At 39.3% G+C, this 11,656-nt stretch overlaps 1 protein-coding gene across 1 annotated transcript in view; it reads left to right on the top strand.

The window, feature by feature from the left end:
* Window positions 1-11,656, top strand: part of ALS2 (amyotrophic lateral sclerosis 2 (juvenile)) — a 66,078-nt gene that overhangs the window by 36,919 nt on the left and 17,503 nt on the right. Inside the window, exons 14-22 of the mRNA XM_006862030.1 lie at window positions 967-1,095; window positions 2,964-3,034; window positions 3,353-3,419; window positions 3,979-4,181; window positions 4,295-4,360; window positions 5,517-5,615; window positions 6,303-6,467; window positions 7,661-7,772; window positions 7,987-8,064. Of these exons, the coding sequence (XP_006862092.1) occupies window positions 967-1,095; window positions 2,964-3,034; window positions 3,353-3,419; window positions 3,979-4,181; window positions 4,295-4,360; window positions 5,517-5,615; window positions 6,303-6,467; window positions 7,661-7,772; window positions 7,987-8,064 (990 nt within the window). The remainder of the gene's footprint in view (window positions 1-966; window positions 1,096-2,963; window positions 3,035-3,352; window positions 3,420-3,978; window positions 4,182-4,294; window positions 4,361-5,516; window positions 5,616-6,302; window positions 6,468-7,660; window positions 7,773-7,986; window positions 8,065-11,656) is intronic.

The following is an 11,656-nucleotide window of genomic DNA, read 5'->3' on the forward strand; positions in this document are numbered from 1 at the left end:
ATATATTTATTTAAAAGTTTATTTTTTTCCACTTGCGTGTTTTATGAAGCAATTTTTTGAAAACTTTTTTTACTTTTTACTTTGTTGTTGAGAATATACACGCAAAACATGTACCAGTTAAACTGTTTGTACATGTCCTGGTGTGACGCTGCAGGATAATGTGCTGGACTGTAAAATTAGTTTGAACCTCAAAGTTGGTGGTTCCAAGTTTACCAGCTGTTCCGAGGAAACCCTGTACCGGGTCACTATGAGTCAGAACAGACTCCATGGCTCTTAACAACAGTATGTGCAATCTAGTGACATTAATTACACTGTGTAGCCATTTGGGCCCTCCATTGTTGCTGTGGTTACATACCGTCAAGTCAGTTCCACCTCATAAAGATCCTGTATAGTTTCCAAGGCTGTAAATTGTTGTGGGATCAAAAAGCCTCATCTCTCTCTCATGGAAATGGCTGGTGGGCTCCAACCACATACCTGTGGTTCAGAGTCCAGTGCTTATCCTACAGAGCCACCACAGTCTGTATGATCTCATAGGTGGTTGTTGGTAAGTGCCGTAGATCTGTTCTGATCCGTAGTGACCCTGTGTAGTGTTTCCATGGAGTAACTGATAGGTTGGAACCACCGACCTTGCAGTTCAGTCCTCTGTCCTGCAGCACCGCACCAGGACAGCTCTTGGAGAGTGTAGTGCTCAGGGCAGATGTTTTTACTAGTTAAGCTAAACTATTATTTGGTTTTATATGACTGTTTAGAAACTATCTGGTTTCAGGGTGTTCCTGTCTTCTTTTGAATCTCCTCTACACTCTTTAATTTTAGGATGCATTTGGATTCCATCCTAAATTAGGTTTACCACAAAGCTGAGCTTTGATTGACACATTCCTCTAAATACGATTTGTGTCGTTTTCATTTTCTCTTTACATATTAAAGATAATTTTGATTATTTGCTCTGGTATTTCTCTCTAATTGCAGGATTCCTTGAGGAAGCCAGAGCGTCGACTGCTCTGTGAGAGCAGTAACCGGGCACTGGCTCTGCAGCATGCTGGGAGATTTTCTGTGAATTGGTTCATTCTCTTTAATGATGCTTTGGTCCATGCCCAGGTAGGTTGAGTCCTTAATTTAAAAGAGATCCTGGCCTGCTGGAGCCATGTAGGTTGGATGAACACCTAAAACTATTGCCTGTAGATGATCTTTGAACGTTAAACCTCCAATCCAAAGCTTTTCTCAAAAGTCCTCTTTGATCTTTGAACCAACTATTGTTTGTTCAGCTTAATTAGTAAAGTTTGCCTACGTTAAGCCTTGTGCTGTTTCAAAGATTGACCTGTGTGGGACTAAATTGGCAGCAGCATCTAAAAAGGAGAGAGTCGAGGAGCAGTGATGACGGAATACTTTGGAAAGGGAGGGAATGTTTAATGGATAGAAATGTGTCCCCCTTACGTATGTGTTATAACCCTTAACCTCTATGCCTGTGGTTGTAATCCCAGTTCAGAGTGGGTTGTCTTTGTTATGTCAGTGAGACCAGTGAGAGATTAGTGTAGGATGTGTCTTGAGTCAGTCTCTTTTAAAATATATAAAAGAGATTAAATAAGTGTTCGAGAAGTAGAGATAGAGGAAGAAAGATACCAACCCACATGAAGTTCACCCAGGAGCACAAGCCCAGAGACAAGAATCTTCCTCCAGAGCTGATAAAGAGAAAACACTTTCCCCTTGGGTTGGCACCCTGAATTCAGACTGCTAACCTCCTAAACTGTGAAAAAATAAATTTCAGTTGGGTAAAACCACTCACTTAAAATTCTAACTGCACTAGAAAACTAAGATTGTTGATGTTAAGTGCCATCAAGTCGTTTCCAACTCATAGAGGGACCCTGTATAGGGTTTCCAAGAGGCAGCTGGTGAGGGTGAACTGCCAACCTTGTGGTTCAAACCAACCTTGCAGTTTAGGGCTTTCTCCCACAGCACCACAGCAGGACTCCAGAAAACGAAAAGATAAATCAGAAGAATGGTTACCCAGCTTGAAGAATGTAAACACTGTCGTTTAATTGTGCATGTCGAATTTGTTGGAAGTGGTATGTATTCTTCTTGTGGTAAATGCCATTGAGTCAGTTCTGTATAATGTTTCCAAGGAGCAATTGTTAGATTTGAACTGCCAACCTTAAGGCTCAAACAGATCTTGTGGTCCAATGCTTATCCTACAGTGCTATATTTTCACATACACATAAAAAGTAAATTAGAAAAGAATAAAAGGTACTAGAAGGCAGAGTAACGAGCCTATTCCACCAATTTATTTAACAACTTACTGTGATTGCTCTGGTAGCGTAGTGGTTATGAATTGGGCTGCAAACCTTAAGGTCAGCAGTTCGAAACTGCCAGCCGCTCTATGGGAGAAAGATGAGGCATTCTGCTCCTATAAAGATTTACAGCCTCAGAAACCCTGTACAGGGTCGCTATGGGTCAGAACCGACTCAACAGCACTTAACAACAATATTGAATAAATGGAGTCAGTGTGGCACTGTGGGATAAAACACTGAACCATACCATCAGCTTGAACCACAAGTTCAGCAGTTCCAACTCACCAGCTGCTGCTTCTTGGAAAACCCTATACAGTGTCACTATGAGTCAGAACCGACTCAGTGGCACTTAACAGTGACAACAGTCGAAGAAAAAAGAATGTTTAGCTACAGCTTGCATTTATAGTACTGGATTTTTAGGCTGGATTCCAGTGACCTTTTTTAGTTTCAAGTCACAAAGGGCGTATCTTTCACAGTCATGTGAAGTGGCCCTTGAAGCAGAGATGGCAAGCCCACTGAGGGCAGCCATTTTCCAGAGGCCATGGGGCAGAGGTGGTGGCACCACAGGGCTTAGCCATTTGAAGACCTTTGTGCTGTGGAGACTGCAGGGCCCATGTGAGATCATAGGAAGAGGATGTGGACTCTGGACTGTCTCAGGCATGTCTCCATGTTCTCTTTCAGTTCTCCACTCACCATGTATTCCCTTTGGCTACACTGTGGGCAGAACCACTTTCTGAAGACACTGGTGGTGTGTAAGTAGCTTCCCTGCTTCTACCCCCTACCCCCAAGTTGTAAGGAAGTTTACCTTTCAGCACAGAGAGGTGTGTTGTGAAGATCAAGACAAGACACAGTCTGTTTCCCTGTGGGCTCTCTATGTAGGGACTAGAAGGGCAGCTCCATTGGTCACCTCCGCATCCTCAGAGTAGAGAAACTCTGTGTCCTTTCTACTATTATGGGAACCAAACCCAGAGCCTAAATGTGTTTATTGTGAATTGATCTTATATTTGAGAATGGATACTGTAATGGTGGTTTGTCATATCTACTGGTGTTTATCCTTGTGAACATTGCAGGAATGGCCTAAAGATTAGTACACCTGAGGAGCAGTTCACGCTCATTTCATCAACGCCCCAGGAAAAGGTTAGTCTTTTACAGTGTTTCCTTTCAGTCTTTGGGTTGAGTATTTCTATCACTGAGGTAGGGAGGAAAGGAGCCCTGGTGACCCTGTGGGATATGAGGTGGACTGCTAGCCAAATGGTTTGTTGAAAACCACCAGCTGCTCAGCAGGAGAAAGATGAGGCTGTCTGTTCCCATAAAGCTTTACAGCCTTGGTAACCATATATAAGGATCTTTTGAGTGGGAATCCGCTCAGTGGCATTGTTGTTTTCTTTGGGTTTGAGTAGTAAAGAAGAAATAAAAATAGTATTTGTTTGATTAATGATCCAAAGATATGTACATTTGACAAATGTTCACTAAACCAAAACTATAGGAGTTTTTGTTTTGTTTTGTTTTGTTTTGTTTAAAGCGATTTAATCCACTTTAAACAATAATGGATTCAAAGAACTAACCAGTATTAAGAGAAAAAAAAGTTAGGAGACAGAAAACAATTGCTGACAACAAGGAACGCTAACAGGATTTAAAGCAGTGCTTAATGAATTGTTGCCGTAAGCTTAATGGCATTTCCTTTTTTTGCTCCTAGACTAAATGGTTACGGGCTATTAGCCAAGCTGTGGACCAGGCTTTGAGAGGGACAGCTGATATTCCACCTTATGGAAGTAGCAGTAGCGTGCAAAGGCAGGAACCACCCATTTCACGCAGTGCCAAATACACTTTCTACAAGGATCCTCGCCTCAAGGATGCAACCTACAGTGGGCGCTGGCTTTCGGGGAAGCCTCATGGCAGGTAAAGATGTCTAAGGTTTATGCCTGGGGGAGGATGATTTGAAATCCCTGAAAAAGTGCTTAATTATCTAAGATACCAGTTGACATGTGCCATTCTTGGCTTATGCATTCCAGAGGGATTTTGAAATGGCCTGATGGAAAGATGTATTCTGGCATGTTCAGGAATGGCTTGGAAGATGGGTAAGAAAATTGTGTAAAGCAAGGGACTGTAAGTACAAGTCCAGTCACAAAATTATACTTTGTGTTTAGATTAGAGTTACTTTGTAAGCATGAGTACATTTGTGCTTTAGTTTGAGAGGTGCATACAATGTATTAGGGCTTAGGGCTTATAATGCAAATATGTTAGCATGAAGAAGGCTAGGAGTTTAGGATGCCAGCTCTGATTTACATGAAACGAATCATTACCTTGATAGTAGTGTGTGTCACATACTTCCAGCTGTTGAAATGGAATTGCGTTTTCTGAAAACTTTGGTTAATGTTGATGGTGAAACTGTTGAAACAATTGTTGTAAAATGCCATCAGTTCAAACCATTAACCCACAGCACCACACCAGTACTCCTGGAAACTAACTGGTGGTGGTGGTGATGGTGGTGTGCCACGGAGTCAGTTCTAACTCACAATCCTACACAGGGTTTCTGACAACCCTGCGTAGGGTTTCTGAGGCTGTAAGTCTTTACAGAAGTAGAAGGCCTCATCTTTCTCCCACGGAACATATGGTATTTTCAAACTGCTGACCTTCAGGTTAGCAGCACAACTTGTAACCACTACACTACCAGATCACCTTCCTTGAAACAGTTGTTGGTGTTGTTAAGTGCCGTCGAGTTGGTTCTGGCCCATAGCGACCCTGTATAGGCTTTCCAGGGAGCAGCTGATGAGCTTGACCCACCAAACCTTGCAGTTCAAACAGCTTTGCAGTCTGGCGTATTAATCCACAGCGCCACACCAGGACACCTGTCTTTAAAACAGTAGTTTCCCCTAATATATTTTCCTTTATGAGAAGGGACTGTAAATAATCTGATTTACCATCCTTACTTTATAGCTTAAAGAGCTGGATATCTGGAAATACCTAACATTGTACATTTAATTAGTGTCAGAAATAAGCCAACAATATAGATCTTCTGGTATTTATTAGACTTGGGATAAAGTACCTTATTTCTGTGTGTAGTTAGGCTGACACGCCACTCTAAGATTTGTCAAACAATTTAGGTTAAGCCAAGACACCATTTATCCCTTTCTTCGTCTCTATCCTTCTTGTTGAAATGTTTACTGGTATATACACATAAAAGGTAAATGTGCCTTAAATGCATCCTTTGATTCTTTTTTTTCTCCATGGCAGGTATGGAGAATACAGAATCCCAAACAAGACATTGAACAAAGAAGATCATTTTGTGGGCCACTGGAAAGAAGGGAAAATGTGTGGTCAAGGAATCTACAGGTAATACCATTAGAAAGTTTGTTGAATTGGTCGATTTTTCAAAGAACCTAATGTGAACCTAAATGTTTGTGTAGCTAAAATTTCCAAGGAGTAAATTTTATTTACTCTTCTAGTGGTGGAAACTGTGTAAGACCTTTTAAATATCAACCTCTCACCTGTCATATGGTGAAAACATTATGTGAACTAATGTGCTGGACTGCAAGATCAGTTTGAACTGCAAGGTTGGCAGTCAAAGCCCCCAACCCCCCCCTGGAAAACCCTTAAAAGGTCAACAAAGGGTCTGAACCAATTTGATGGCATTTAATAACAAGTTGTACAAGCATTATAAATGATAGCTTTCTCACTGTCTCCTAAATGTCTTGTCTAGAAATTTATTTTTATTACTCAACTTTAATAAGGACAAAACCCATCATTCTCCCCTCTCAGAGAAACTTATTATTGTATCTTCCCCGTAAAGGAATTGGTACACGATTTTCCTTCCACATCATCACAAAATATTACCTGTGATGTCTTTGACTACTTAGCCTCTGTCATAAAAGGAAAATGAGATTTTGGTGAAAAATAATCATGGAACAAGTGATTCGGACTGTCAGTGAAGCTAGAGTATATTTTTGCCTTTCTTAAACTTTGAGATGAGAATCAAAGTCCAGTGTGCTTGTGATCTTTACACATTCTGTCTAACCACAGTTATGCCTCTGGTGAAGTGTTCGAAGGCTGTTTCCAAGATAACATGCGTCATGGTCACGGACTCCTACGAAGTGGCAAACTGACTTCCTCCTCTCCCAGTATGTTCATTGGACAGTGGGTAATGGATAAGAAAGCAGGATATGGTGTCTTTGATGATATCACAAGGTACAGTATTCTGCTTCTAATCTCAGAGTTTTATGTGAGAATAAGGTTCCTAGACTTCTCTAACAGTAATGTTTTAAAAAGACTGAGTATCATAATTTAACAGTATCAAGACATTTTTAATAAGACAGGGCTTTGGATGTCATTTTTACTCATTTTCCATGGGCCAAGCAATAGTTTCCTTCTTTACAAAATCAGGGTCATTGCAGTTGCATTGATCCATTTTCCTTAAAACTTCACATATGCAAAGGTGTTAGTGTCTCAGAGAGGCTACTGAATCTTTAACTATTAAACAAAGAAAAGCCTTTAAGGCAATGAATTGAAAGTATGAATGGAAGATGGAGAAACCAATAGAAACTCCCTTTTGGGTTATAAAATGTGTGTGATGCTGTGGATTAATGCACTAGACTACAAAATCCGTTTGAACCGCAAGGTCGGTGGTTCAAGCTCACCAGCTGCTCCTCGGAAACCCTATACAGGGTCACTGTGGGTTGAAACCAACTCAATGGCACTTAACAACAACAGCAACAAACAGGTTTCTGCTTAGGTTTTCCTAAGTAGATCAGAGACTTGTTACCATGCCAGAAACCTAGGAATAAGGCTTAGTTAAGTGCAATTAACCAAACCTTGAAGAATATCGTAGTTTTTAAGCCTCCATATTTGTGTGGTTAAATTTGCTTTGTTGCTCTATAACTTTAAGTTATTTGTATATTAAAATCCCTCCCTTCTTGTGTTACTAATCACTGCTGCTTGCATAATATGAGACATAAAGATTATGGTGTTATCACTAAACTTTATGATTATTTAACAAACAATTTGTAGTACTATTTTGCCTTGGTAATGGAGTTTCTCTACATTTTAGTAAGTGAAAAATGAGACTTGTTTGTAGTAAACCCCATTTTTGTCTCTTAAGATGGTAAAGTTTTGGATAAGAGAAAATTGTATGTAGATATGATTCTGACTATTACATTTTGAATGAAATTATTTAGAGTTGAATTTTTGGCATTCTTGCTTCTTTTTTTCAATGATAGGTTTTTAAAGTTACCAAAGAAGTCCATGGGATAAGTCTTTTGCTATCTCTTTGTCCTATATTTGAGATCTCACATGTGATAGTTTTTTTTCCCCCCACTCCCACTTTACCCTTGCTATCTTTTTTTTTCTTTTCACTTTTTTTTTTTTTTTAAATTTCTACGCAGAGGGGAGAAATATATGGGAATGTGGCAAGATGATGTCTGTCAAGGAAATGGTGTGGTAGTTACTCAGTTTGGATTATACTATGAAGGCAACTTTAACCTTAATAAGATGATGGTGAGTGGAGTATTTCCATGTAGTTACTGTTAACTTTTTTTAAAAAAATCCTCTGTCCCTTTTTGTAAATTAGATCATCAATGTCTTAAACCTATTTAAAACTATTTGTGTGTGTGTCTTTGAAGATGATGTGAGGCCTTGGGGATTTGGATGCATGCACTCAGCAGCTTTGTATTGTATGTCTTGTGATTTTTGTTATCTTTCCTCACAATAGGGAAATGGAGTTTTACTTTCTGAAGATGATACGATCTATGAGGGAGAATTTTCAGATGACTGGACTCTTAGTGGAAAGGTTGGAAACTAACTTTCTTCTTTTTCTCTCCAATGTAATCTTATATTTTTTCTCTCTTGGCTAATTTGTTGTTGCCGTCATCAAGTCGATTCCGACCCATAACAACCCTGTAACAGGGTTTCCGAGGAGCAGCTGGTGAGCTTGAACCACTGACCTTGGAATTCAAATGGCTTTGCAGTCTGGCGCATTAACCCACAGCGCCACACCAGGACTCCTTGGCTAATTTATATGCCATAAAATTTACTTGTTTTGTGTATACAATCCAGTGTTTGTTAGTAAACATGCCGAGTCATGCAACCATCACCGCAAGCCAGATTTAGAACATTTCTCTTACCAAAAGAGATCCCTCAAGCCCACGTGAAGTCACTCCCCATTACCACTCAGTACACTCTGTGAAGAGCTCTGGTAGTGTAGTGGTTACGAGTAGGGCAGCCAACCACAAGGTCAGCAGTTCAAAACAACCAGCCATACCACAGGAGGAAGATGAGGTGTTCTGCTCTCGTAAAGATTTATAGCCTCAGAAACCCTATGGAGGGTCGCTGTAAGTCGGAACCAACTCCAGGGCACACCACCACCACTATCATTCTATCGATTAGATTTTCATGGACTTTTCTTATAAATGGAAGCATAGGATATGTGGAGGGTTTTCTGTATAGGTTCTTAAACTCAGCATAATGGTTTTGAGATTGTTCATATTTTGGCATGTATAGTAAGTGCCCCATTTCTCTTTATTCCAAAGCCACATTTTGTTAATCTGTTCACCAGTTGGTACACATTGGGTTATTTCTAGTTTTAACGTATTTTGAATAATGGTGTTATAAACATTTGAATACAGCTTTTTTGGGTAGACATGGGTTTTATTTTTCTCTTGGATTAGACTCACTGGGTTGTATGGTAAATTGTGATTAACACTGTTGTTGTTGTTGTAAGCGCCATCAAGTCATTTCCAGCTCATGTCGACCTGTATAGAGTATAGAAGAGCAGCTGGTGGATTTGACCGCTGACCTTTCGGCTAACAGTCCAGTGCTTATCCTACAGCCTCTCACCAAGACATATTAAGAAATACCAAATGTTTTTTCAAAGTAGCTGCTCCATTTTGCATTTCTATCAGCAGTGTGTGAGGATTCTTGGTTCTCCACATATTTGTAAGCACTTGTTATTTTCTGTCTGTCTTGTTACAACCATTTTAGTGAGTATAAGGTGGTGTCTTGTGATTTTTGATTTGTATTTTCCTAATGACTAATGATGTGCAGCATGTTTTCATGGGTTTATTAGTGATTCATAAACCTTCTTTGGTGGAATGTCTATTCAAATCTTATATACATTTTGTGTATAGTCCTGTTGAAAGGAGCCCTGTGGCATAGTAGGTAAGTGGTTGGCTGCTAATCCGAAGGTGGCCAGTTCATCCCACCAGCTGCTCCATGGGAGAAAGCTGTGGCAGTCTGCTTCCATAAAGACTTAGCTTTGGAATTGCTATCAGGCAGTTCTGCTCTACCCTAATAGGCTCGCTAGGAGTCAGAATGAACGCAATAGCAACAGGTTTGGTTTTTGGTTTGTTGGGCATATTGGTGGTCTATTTAGTGGTCTTGAGTTGCAAGAATTCTTTATATATTCTAGATTAAAATACTTAATCAAATATATAATTTGCAAATACTTTTCTTGTACTCTATGGTATTATTTTCCACTTATATAATTCTTGAAGCACAAATTTATTTTTTTTAAATTTAATGGAGTATAACTTAGCAATTTTTTTACAAATCATATTTTCAATGTCATATTTACGGAATCTAACTCAAGGTCACTAAGATGTTTTCTGTGTTTTCATCTAAAAGTTGTAGAATTTTCACTCCTAGGTCTGTAATTCATTTTGAGGTCACTTTAGTGTTGGGTGTCAGGTGTCATTTGTTGTTAGGTACTGTCAAGTGGATTCTGGTTCACAGTGACCCTGTGCACAAACACTGCCCCCTCCAGCGTCATCTTCACAATTGTTGTTGACCCCATGGTTACAACCACTGTGTCAGTCTACCTTGTTGAGTGTCGTCGTCTTTTTTTGCTGGCCTTTTACGTTACCAAGCATTATGTTCTACTCTAGGAATTGGCCCCTTCTGAAAACATGTCCAAAGTATGTGATGAAATCTTGTCATCCTCAATTTTCAGGAACATATTTTCTGCCTTACTTCTTCCAAGACAGATTTATTCGCTCCTCTGGCAGTCATGGTATATTTAATACTCTTTGCCAACACCATAATTCAAAGGCATCAATTCTTATTCAGTCTTCTATCTTTTGTATGTCTAAAGGAAATTGAAAGTGCCATGGCTTGGTTCAGGTACACCTTAGTCCTCAAAGAAACATCTTTGCTTTTGAGTGCTTTGCAGAAGTATTTTGCAGCAGGCTTGCTCAGTGCAATACTTTGATTTATTGACCATTGCTTTCATGGGCATTGTTCTTGGATCCAAGTAAAATGAAATCCTTGACAATTTCAATCTTTTCTCCATTTATCATGATGTTGCTTATAGGCCCAGTTGTGAGGACTTTGTTTTCTTGATGTTGAAATGTAACCTGTACTGAACACTATAGTCTTTGATCTTCATCAGTAAGTACTTCAAGTCCTCTTCATTTTCAGTGAGCAAGGTTGTGTCATCTGCTTATTCCAGGTTAAGTAATGATTTCTCTTATTCTGATTCTTCATGTAGTCCATCTTCAGATTATTTGCTCAGCATAAGGTTAGACAAGTTATGGTGAAAGGATACAACTCTGACACACATCTTTCCTGATTTTTAGCCACACATTATCCCTTTGTTCTGTTTGAATGACTGCCTTTTGGTGTGTGCATAAGTTCTTCATGAGCACAATTAAGTGGTATAGACATTCTATTAATTTCAAGGTTACTCATAATTTGTTATGGTCCACACTGTCAACGGGCAGTTGAAGATAACAAAGTACTGTATTATCCTGACATATGCAAAGATCTGGAGTTAGAAATTACACACTCAGCATTTCTCAGTCTGAAAGAACTGAAGAAAACATTCAAGCTTGAAATTGCAATATTGAAGGATTTTATGGACAAATATTGAACATGGAAGGAAGCATCAAAAGAAGTTGGAAGGAGGAATACATAGTCACTGTACCAGAAGAATTGGTCAACATTCAGCCATTTCAAGAGGTAGCATATGATCCGAAAGACGAAGTCTAAGTTGTACTAAAGTCATTATAGAAAAACAAGATTCTAGGAATTTATGGAAAGCTAACTAAAGTGTTGCAACAAACTGATGCAGTGCTGGTAACACTCAGTATTCTATGCAAGAGATGTGAAAAAACAGCTGCCTGGCCAACCAAATGGGAGAAGTCCATATTTGTGCCCATTTCCAAAGAAAAATCACCCAAAATAATGTGGAAATTATAAAAAAAATAATAATAATAATAATATTACATGCAAGTAAAATTTTGCTGAAGATAAATTAAAAAATGGTTGCAGCAGTACATCTACTGGGATATACAATTTCTGGAACTGCCTGAAATTCAAGCTGGATTTAGAATAGGATGTGGAATGAGCAGTATCTTCACTGATGTCAGATGGATCTTGGCTGAAAG

This window comes from Chrysochloris asiatica, unplaced genomic scaffold, assembly GCF_000296735.1.
Source record: "Chrysochloris asiatica unplaced genomic scaffold, ChrAsi1.0 scaffold00045, whole genome shotgun sequence".
Taxonomy (NCBI): Eukaryota; Metazoa; Chordata; class Mammalia; order Afrosoricida; family Chrysochloridae; genus Chrysochloris; species Chrysochloris asiatica.